Here is a 9,864-nt window from a genome sequence, read left to right on the forward strand (position 1 = left end):
TTCAATTTTGTGACGAACTTTTTTCAAATCCATGAACATTTTTGATATTTATGAACTTTTTCCAAACACATGAACATTTTCTTGGAATGTTGTGATCAACTTTTGAAAATTCATGAATATTTTTTCGAATATTCAGTTTTTTATTTCATCATTTTATTTTTGCAAAAGTTAGTGGTCAACGGTATCGGCCAATTTTCGACAGTGAGTTACTACCTTCGTCCTAATTTATTTGTTCCCATTGTATTTTGGGTCAAAGCTTGACCACATATTTGACTAGCATAATGTTAATGCATCTCATAAAAAATATATCGTTGAATTCTTATTTGAATATATTTTTTGATGATACTATTTTTTATTTATACTTTTTTTGGCATCATATTTATATTTTTTCGAACCCTAAACACGAGGGCACCAGTAAACCAGGCGGAGGTAACGGTGAAACGGTCAGACCACGAACCAACGAACCAACGAACCAACGAACCGGGAAACTACTCGCTCGCTCAGGGTCGCGTGAACAACAGTTTGTTTGACCGGCCCACAACAGGCGCTACGTACTTACGGGCCAGCCCAGTTTCAGCCCACCCAAAACAGACGGCCGATCCATTCTCCGTCCAATTATAAACCCTAGCCCACCAAAACCTCTCGTCCCATCGCAACCGCGAGCACCCCCACCCAGCTCCCACGGCCGTTCCCTGCAGCGCACGCCGGCGATGGGCAAGGGGAAGCAGCGCGTCCGCGCCCGCGGCGACGGCGCCGGAGGAGAGCCTGCCGGGGAAGGCGAAGCTGCCGTCGCCGGAGGCGGCGGCGCTGCCGGCGGGGGCCACACCCCCTCCACTGTCTTCGTCTCCAACCTGCCGTACACCTACAAGTCCTCCGATGTAAGGGCGAGCTCGTAGTCGAGGCGCCCCCCCTCTCTACTAAGCTGTGAGGTTACTCAGTGTTGGGTGTTGGGTGTGATTTTCCGCTTGTGCTGTTGCTGTGCAGCTCGAGACGGTGTTCAGCGAGGTCGGGCCGGTGAGGCGCTGCTTCATGGTCGCGTCGAAAGGTGAGCTGATCAGCTGACGATTGAGAGATTTGATGGCTCTATATGGTGTTTATCAGTGAGCAATTTCCCGTTGCTTGTGACTAACAACTTCTGTTGCTGTTCTTATTATGCAGGGTCCGAGACGAGCAAAGGATTTGGGTTTGTACAATTGTGAGTTCAGAACTTGATCTGTTAAAGATTTTCAGTACTCATTCTTGCCATGCAATGCCGTGGTTAGCCTAGTTAGCGTGATCAGACGCATCATAACAGTTAGCCTCGGTGCAGTAATTCTTATTCTCATTAGAAGTATCTTACATATTCACTGAGTTCTTCTTGGCAATACGTCACCCACTTGCATTTCTATGGTTTGCTTCAACTCGGCATTGAGATAGACTAAATCATTTAAGCTTGGTTGATAGATAAAACTTGGTTCATGTGCTGGTACAACTGAACAATGTATTTCTTCAGAGAAGAGTGTGTTTCTGCTGACAATTATGGAATTACCTGTGCATAAAAATGACCTTGGCCCTGTTAGCATACGTCAAGTACTTGATCAGATTCCTCTTTTTCTTGCAATTGCAAAGTGGTGGAAATTTTTTGTATTTCAGTCACCATGTCGTAGCCAATTGGCTCTGCCCCGTTGGAGTCATGCTACTTCTTGTTCAAACAGGTTTTCGGGCAGCAGTCAAATTGAACTGACTTAAAATGTGTTTGCGTTATATCAGTGCCACTGTTCAGGATGCTGAGCGAGCTATTCAACAAAAGAATGGCTTTGCTGTTGCTGGTAGGAAAATCAGAGTTAAGCTCGCGATACAACGTGCTCCGTTGAAGGAACGTCTGCAAAAGAAAGAGAGTGGTAAATATCAATAATTTTTTGCTTATAAAAGTACTCAATAGATTGAGTTTCTGATGATTTTGCTATTTTTGTTTTTAAGCAGTGCATGTTGACGACTCCAATGCAAAAGATGAGGAAGATGATAATTCTACTCCTGTTCCTGTAAAACATAAGGAGCCCTTGCATAAAGCTGATACAGGTTTCATTTGGAAGTTGTTTAACTTTTTTGCACCATTTCCACTGTTCAGCTATCCATGTGCCAGAACCATGAGTTGGTTGCGAGATCTTATGGGTTTCACCTCTAGCCTACCCAAACTTGTTTGGGACTAAAGGCTTTGTTGTTGTTGTTGTTCCACTGTTCAGTTTTCCTATTACTTCAAAATTTTCTGATGTAAGATATTGTGTTGAACTAGGACCACCACAGTTACCGGCCAAGGATACCAAAGTAGCAAAGGAAGTTAGCATTAATGCTACTGATAAAGCAAAAAGTTCTGAAAAGCAAAGGTGTGGACTGGAACACTTCTATATTTACTGGACAATACCACATTACGTAAAATATGTCATGCCATATTGTTGCTAAAATTTGTTCTCCTCTTGTTTTGAATCTTGCCCCTTCAAGTACTATCTTTAGTTATTTGGTCGAAGATATAATGTTGTAGCATTTTTATCTGTTCCAGTTCAACTCAATTTGACTTGTAATTTTTTATCTCCTAATGATAGGATTGCCAAAACCGTTATATTTGGTGGTCTTCAAGACTTCTCTATGGCTAGTGAAGTTTTCCGTCTGGCAGGAGAGATTGGCACAGTAGTGTCTGTAAATTATCCACTTCCAAAAGAGGAAATGGAGCTCCATGGTATGATCTTTTCATGCTCTCTTTTCACTTCCCTGCACCCCACCCCAAGTTTTACTTAATTTTAATTGTATATTATGTTGTCAACACAATAATTATTCTGGTGTGATAGTTCTTTGAGTTCATGCTACATCAGTAATTCCAATCTCTTGTGACGGGTATTACCTTGCTTTAAAATTTCATCTTTGTTATGTAGCGAGATAAGACAGGGGCCCTTAGGTCTAGTCAGGTACTACCTCGACCCAAGTTATGCGGCAGCACCTTGCGAGCAACCGCACCCAGGGCCAGGGAGAGTCAAGAAACTAGGAATAATTTGGTTTACGTCTTGCTTAATCTCAAAACGAGGAACCTCCTTATATAGAGGTGTAGTGCCTAAAGGGTAGAGTAAAATCCTTCCCGTTCGCCTGTTAATCCATAACATGTGGCAACTTCAATTGCATTATTGTTGATATTCATATTCAAATGATTATGATAGTTTTGAATCTTATTTAAAGCTGCATGTCTGGTCTTTTCTAGATAGTGTCTCAGTGAACTAAAAAGTCCTTACTCCATCTGCATGTCTCACCTGGCAATATGTTCTCATTACAACTTAGCATGTCAAATGGCCCATTCTTATGCTCGCCGATTGACTGCATGCGTGTTTTCTGATGAAGATGATGCTTATGTTTTGAGCTGTTAATTCTCTACATGACTTGTAATCCTGTGCACGACTCTATACATGTGAGGATTGTCCATATTTGGTATTTGCACATTGCTAGCATATTTTTGATTGGCTTGAATGTCGGACATGATTACTTTGCAGTGCTTAATTTCTTAGTTAACAGTTCTAGTTCCAGCTGCATGTGTATTTTGCTTGGTAAAGAGAACAATTATGTTTTTTTATTCTCCTATCCGTGCACATATGTCTCTTGTGTCCACTAAGTTCTCATTCTCTATTCCTTACTCCTTTTTTTTCATTACATTCTCATTCATTTATTCCTCAATGGAGAAGAATATCTAAACTTCACCAACCTCTTAGTCATGGTTGATAAATGGAGGACATCGGTATTATTACTTATTTCATTTGTTTGACTGAAGCAAGAGCACCGCAAAAGGTTGTGCCGTTAAGGTTTCTTTGTCAGCTTAAGATATGTCTGAGAGCAAAGCACCACAAAAGGCCATGTCAGAATTGTCGTGGGATTTTAATAAGAAAATGGAATGAATCCAGTCATGTTTGAATCTTCATGTACTTCACCAGACATTTAGCTCATTTAGCACAACTAGCATGTAATAAAGTTAAAAAAGTGTTAACAGTACAATATGGCATTCATCCCTTCCAGGGCTTGCACGCGATGGGTGCACATCGGATGCGGCAGCAGTACTCTTTTCAAGTGTGAAATCAGCTTGGGAGGCTGTTGTTCTCTTGCATCACAAGGAGATCAAAGGAGCAATTGTTTGGGCTCGTCAACTTGGTGGGGAGGTCAGCCGTCTTCTTGTGTTGTATTTATCTTAATATATGCTGCCATTGCTTTATCTAGTTTGATTGTCTCGTTCCTTTTCTGCAACTAAACGAAATTGAAATCATTATCTAGTTTTGCTTTACTACTACATACCATGCTGGCTCTTTTGCCACCTGTTTTTCTTTACACCTTGGTATGGTAATTAAAAATGGGAGGATGCGCGGTGATTAAAAATTAGTGGATGTGTGGTAATTATAAGTGCTTTCAAACCTTTCTTATCTGGAATTCTCGTATCTATGTTCTGCTATGCCTTCCAGGGTACAATTTTTTCTTTCAAATAACGTAGTTGCAGTTTGAGAGTTTCCCTGAGAGTACACATGTTAGTCATGTACCAGGTACCTTGTATATTGCTCAGTAAAATGCTAGAGGTTCTAGAGTTTGATATTTTATCACAATCGTGAGAGAAACCATGATCTGATTTCAGTTAGCTATAATTGAGGTTCCCTCAGTTAGCTACAATCGTGAGAGAAACCAATGCTAGAGGTTCCCTCAGACTATTATTCTTTGAATGTCTGGTTCACTTTTTTGTATGATATATTATCACAATGACTACTGGTGCTATTGTGCAAGTGGAAGGTGCCATGATTTTTACATAAAATCCAACTCTTGGTTGATGAGTGTTTCCCCCTTTTGCATGAGATACACAGTTTATCTGTAGAACCAATTCATTACATTTCTGTTCGATTAGTTCAATTTATTTCTATAGTTCGTTCATTTACTTGCAAGTGTCTGAAACTTGTTTGTTGCTATTCAGGGTTCAAAGATCAGGAAATGGAGAGTGATAGTCAGGAACCTTCCATTCAAGGTGCTTGGTTGAATGCAAATTCGTCTCTTCCAAAATTTATTTTCTGGAGCATATGAAAGAGAAACTATACATGCATGTTTCATTCTCACAGGTTACTATAAAGGAGATCATGGACATATTTAGCTGTGAAGGATTTGTCTGGGATGTCTCCATTCCACAAAAATCTGATGATGGGTAATGTTTTTCGTTTAGTCCTTTGTTCCCTTGGTGAGTCAAGCAACTCGTAATATATGCTAAGTTGCTAACTCTGTTGCATTTATTCTTTTTTACAGGAAATCAAAAGGATTTGCTTTTCTGTCTTTCACACGCAAACAGGATGCAGAAAATGTACGGTCAGTACTTTGTTCAGTAAGAGTAAATATTCATTGGAAGTCCTAATTTGCCACGATGTTTCTCTGAACCAGGCTATAAAAAATGTTAATGGAAAAGTTGTTGCAAAGAGAACAGTAGCTGTTGATTGGGCTGTTCCGAAGAATGTATATGCTGTTGCTGCAAAGTCTGATGCTAAGGACGACGGTAAATATAAACTCTTATACCAGCGTTTGTACTGTTGTTCATTCAGAGAGTTCTCATAAAGCTATTAGTTTTCTCTACAGCTAATCCAAGATTTATACTTGTCTGAATCTGAATGATATAATAAACCGATATGGCGATATATTGTAAATCACTCATTTTAGACACTTGATTAAATACCGTGCTGGCTCCTTGATATAGTTCCTCAGGAAACAGGAGTATATTCCATTGTCTAAAGCTACCATGATTGTCCAACTATTTAATTAGTACACTGCATACCTTCTCATAATGTCGTCAACCAATGCTTTGAGTTCTATGAGTTACTATTGTGATTCTGAGAACTGCATGTCCTTTCAGAGTTAGAAGATATATCTGACAAGGGCAGTGACGAGGAATCCTCTGAAGATAATCTTGTCGGAGGAGATGACAGCGATGATAACAGTGAACTTGATCATGAGACTTCGAATCGTCTTCCTGAGGATGATTTCAAAAGTGAAGCGGACATTTCTAGAAAAGTTCTTGAAAATTTGATCAAATCATCAGAGAAGTCTGAGCGGTCTGGTGTTGAGAGTTCTGATATTGATACAGATTCTGAAACAGAAAATGATACACCAGAAAAGAGTTCTGATATCGATACAGATTCTGAAACAGAAAAGGACACACCAAAAAAGAAGCAACCCCAGTCACCTGCAGCTGCCAAGTTGGCAGAACCTAAAGATGTAACAAAGGCAGAAAGTATCATTCCTGCTTCAAAACCTGCATCTGTCATGTTGGCAGAATCTAAACATGTAGCAGAGACAGAAAGCACTGTTCCTTCTTTGAAACCTAAGAAAGAAGATACTGGCCTGGATAGGACAATATTCATAAGCAACCTTCCTTTTGATATTAGCAATGAGGAAGTAACAGAGCGGTTCTCAGTGTTTGGGAAAGTTCAATCTTTCTTCCCAGTTCTGCATAAACTCACAAAGTATGTTTAACCATCTAACCAGAAATATTTTATTTTGTCCATTCTCCACCAGTTGTATTGACCACAGAACCTTCACTTAATGCATTTGTTGATTCCAACAATTTTTGCACTGTCTGTGCAGGAGACCTAGAGGGACTGGTTTTCTCAAGTTTTCTACAGCAGAGGCAGCTGATGCAGCAGTTTCTGCTGCTAATGCTGCTCCTGGATTAGGAATTTTTGTAAAAAGCAGACCACTTAATGTTAAGAAAGCGCTGGATAAGGAGTCAGCTCACAAAAAGGAACTGGAGAAGGGAAAGAACGAGGTTGAGGATCGACGCAACCTGTATTTGTCAAAGGCAAGTTTAACAGTTAACTCTTTTATCTGCACTCCATCCTGCACTCCTATTATTTTCTGTTCCTGAAAGTTTAGTGTCGAAGCAGGAAGGTGAAATACTCCCTGGAACGCCAGCTGCGGAAGGTGTATCAGATGTTGACATGAATAAACGTAGTTGGTAAGAGTTTGTCTTAACTCTTCTTTCTTATGTCTGCATTAGTTCATTCTTATTAAGTAGTATCAATAAAGTCAATGCGATGATTTTGTTATGTTAATTAATAAAATCCTATCTGTCATCTTCATGTAATTTGATGAATTTTCTGAGAATTCATTCTTAGTCTCTTTTTCTGTAAAGACAGTGCCTTTTTTCACTTGCATTTGAATTTTTTACATCTCTATGCCTTTTCCTTGCTTGCAGGGAAATGTTTTTTTTTTCATAAATCAGAACCTTGTTTTCTCTTGTTATCTGCCTTCTGTTATTTTGTGAGCAATGAATAAGAAATGGTTGCTATTTTTATCTTGTAGGTTGGCTAAAAGAAAAGCAGAAATGCTTGTATCTCCAAAATTCCATGTCTCCAGAACAAGGCTTATCATTTACAATTTGCCAAAGACTCTGACCATTAATGATGTAAAGAAGCTTTGCCGAGAAGCAGTAATTTCTCGTGCCACCAAGCAAAATCCTGTCATCCGGAAGGTTTAATTGCGGTTTACCATCCAAGTTTCTCTTGCTATTCTTTAGGTATCTTTCTGAAGCTTATGTGTATGCATTTGTCTCGAGCAGGTAAATATCCTAAACAATGAAAAGAAAGGTCAGGGTGCTGCACAGAAGCATTCCCGGGGGGTAGCCTTTGTTGACTTTCAAGAACATGAGCATGCTCTTGTAGCTCTGAGGGTTCTAAACAACAACCCTGGTACGTTTTTACGCACCTGCCACTTTTAATTAGGCTGGTTGTTGTCATGTTGTGCCAATTGTTCTGCCTTGTGTTGCTACTTCGTGATGTAGCATGTATATATCGAAAAACATTTTGCAGTGAGTTGACTTTGCTTATGTATTTCATCATCCTTAGATTGCACCTACACTTTTAATATTGGATGCATAACACATTTGGGCTGGGTTGCATATAAATACTTATGAAATAATGTGCATCATTGTTGTCTTTATCTTATTTACTGGTGCTGTTTGTCAGTGCTGCCTATGTTCACTCATTCATTAACAATCATGGGCTGTCTGCATTTTCATACCGCTGTTTGATGTTCGTTTGTACATAATGACAGGAGTATTGTTTGCTCCTGATAGTTTCACATTTTTATGGGACAATATTTGGTGAAGCCATTTCGTTATGGAAAAATCAAAACAAACTATTTGTATCTCTGACATTCGTTTCTAACCAACGACATGTTGCCTGTTGGTCTCTTTTTTGTATTGCCCACCCTGTTGAATGTTTGCTGCTGAACGCGGAATGGTTTGGTCCGTGTTATCATTTATCTATCATTCTTTACGTGTTTGCAGGAACCTTTGGTACAGAACGGCGTCCAATTGTCGAGTTTGCACTTGAGGATGTTGAAAAAATGAGGCTCCAGAAGATTCGGAACGAACGCAATGGTAGGGCAAAAGAGGCTGCACAAGAGCGAAGGGCTCTGGGAGATCAGTCTACAACTGATGGCCCTCGTTCAAATAAGAAGAGACCTTTTGGAAAAGGGAGCAAGCGAGAATCGCAAGATATACCATCTAAATTATCCGACTCTGGCAAAGGACCTTCAGATGATCTGTCAGTTCCTGGAGGTCCTAACACCACTGTGGAAAGCACACAGGGAGACAAAAGGCAATCTCAAAGGCCCGCAAAACGAGCACGGCAGTCAATTAAGGGAACCTCCTCTGTGTCAGATGGAAATCAAACAGATGCGGCCCCGAATGCTGCACCGAGTGTAAGTACTACCGAATTTATTTTGCAGTAGTACCCCATTTAGATGCAGTAAAGTAATCTAATGTCACGTCTGTTTCATTTGATTCATCAGGGACCATCTACGGCACACACCCAGGCGGACGCACGGAGAAAAAGGAGGAACAGAAATGATGGCGAGCAGAAGAGAGACAAGGCTACGAAAAGGGCGAGGAAAGATGCGAGTGGGGCGGGAGGTGTGGACAAGTCGCTGGCGGAGCAGTACCGCTCCAAGTTTCTGCAGCACGGCGTGAACAAAACCAAGGCTAGTTAAGTAAGTGGGATCGCCATGGACAGAGACCACCAGCTTCTCCACAGCGGAAGTTGGCTGAGAACCCCCTCCGCAAACCCCTTCAGCCCCGTTGATCGGGGTGCGATTTTGCTTGTAGTGCTACTATGATTTGTTTTCCCCTTGTAGCTTCTACTCCCTCCGTCTGGAAATATTTATCATCAAAATGGATTAAAAGGGGTGTATCTAGAACTAAAATACATCTAGATACATCCCCTTTTATTCATGTTGATGACAAGTATTCCCGAACGGAGGGAGTACCTGTGAAACAGCGACTAACCTGTTTTCGTCAAGCTTTTCACTGCCCAAGTTCTCTTACCTTCTTATATGAAGTGCAGCGAGCTAAAGATGGATCTAGATAAGGATGGATGATCAGGTGCCTATAATTTCTTGCGAGCGATGGTGTTGTGTCGTGTTTCAGCCGTGGCATGTTTTTTGTCCTGGGCATGCTTTTCGCGTTGAGGTGTTGCCATCATTCATGTTTCTTGTGGGTTTGGGTTTGGATATTTCTTGTAAAAAGGTGGTGGTTTGCCTGGCCACGTTGTGTTTTCCTTGCTTTTTTTGGTGGAAATAGGGTGTTTTTTCCAACGTGGGAGGTTTCGCGTTCATGTGGCTGTGACAGCGCTTCGTTTGCGTGCGTGTTTGGGCGAGTTCCAGCTATGGAAACGTTTCGTCTGCTTGCGCGTTTGAGGTATGGAAAGGGTAGCAATGATTGATGATGAGAAGAAGAGGTGGTTTATACAGACATAGTTTGGCAGCACCTGTTTTTATCTGAATTTGGCTCGTCTTTATGGAGTCGGTGGCAGTCGACATGACTGGATTGGACAT

General features: G+C 40.8%; 1 protein-coding gene across 2 annotated transcripts; it reads left to right on the forward strand.

The window, feature by feature from the left end:
- The first annotated feature begins 634 nt into the window (after positions 1 to 634).
- On the forward strand, positions 635 to 9,362 carry LOC123105484 (RNA-binding protein 28). 2 transcript variants are annotated; one of them, XM_044527564.1, is made up of 19 exons: positions 635 to 878; positions 985 to 1,045; positions 1,159 to 1,195; positions 1,750 to 1,880; positions 1,960 to 2,058; positions 2,273 to 2,363; positions 2,580 to 2,713; positions 4,030 to 4,169; positions 4,964 to 5,014; positions 5,106 to 5,188; positions 5,287 to 5,341; positions 5,419 to 5,530; positions 5,885 to 6,494; positions 6,616 to 6,829; positions 6,915 to 6,985; positions 7,333 to 7,501; positions 7,589 to 7,718; positions 8,318 to 8,733; positions 8,824 to 9,362. In XM_044527564.1, the coding sequence occupies exons 1-19, from the start codon at positions 711 to 713 to the stop codon at positions 9,019 to 9,021; spliced, it is 2,970 nt and encodes a 989-aa protein (XP_044383499.1). In that variant the 5' UTR covers positions 635 to 710; the 3' UTR covers positions 9,022 to 9,362. The 2 variants fall into 2 exon arrangements, with proteins under 2 accessions (XP_044383499.1, XP_044383500.1); XM_044527565.1 differs by having other exon boundaries at positions 1,963 to 2,058.
- Positions 9,363 to 9,864: the final 502 nt, after the last annotated feature.

This window comes from Triticum aestivum, chromosome 5A, assembly GCF_018294505.1.
Source record: "Triticum aestivum cultivar Chinese Spring chromosome 5A, IWGSC CS RefSeq v2.1, whole genome shotgun sequence".
NCBI lineage: Eukaryota > Viridiplantae > Streptophyta > Magnoliopsida > Poales > Poaceae > Triticum > Triticum aestivum.

Coding starts and splice junctions, on each gene's coding strand:
- LOC123105484 (XM_044527564.1), top strand. CDS start 711: ATGGGCAAGGGGAAGCAGCGCGTCCGCGCCCGCGGCGACGGCGCCGGA. Junction 5,189..5,286: donor CCACAAAAATCTGATGATGG/GTAATGTTTTTC, acceptor TCTTTTTTACAG/GAAATCAAAAGGATTTGCTT. Junction 5,342..5,418: donor GCAAACAGGATGCAGAAAAT/GTACGGTCAGTA, acceptor TCTCTGAACCAG/GCTATAAAAAATGTTAATGG.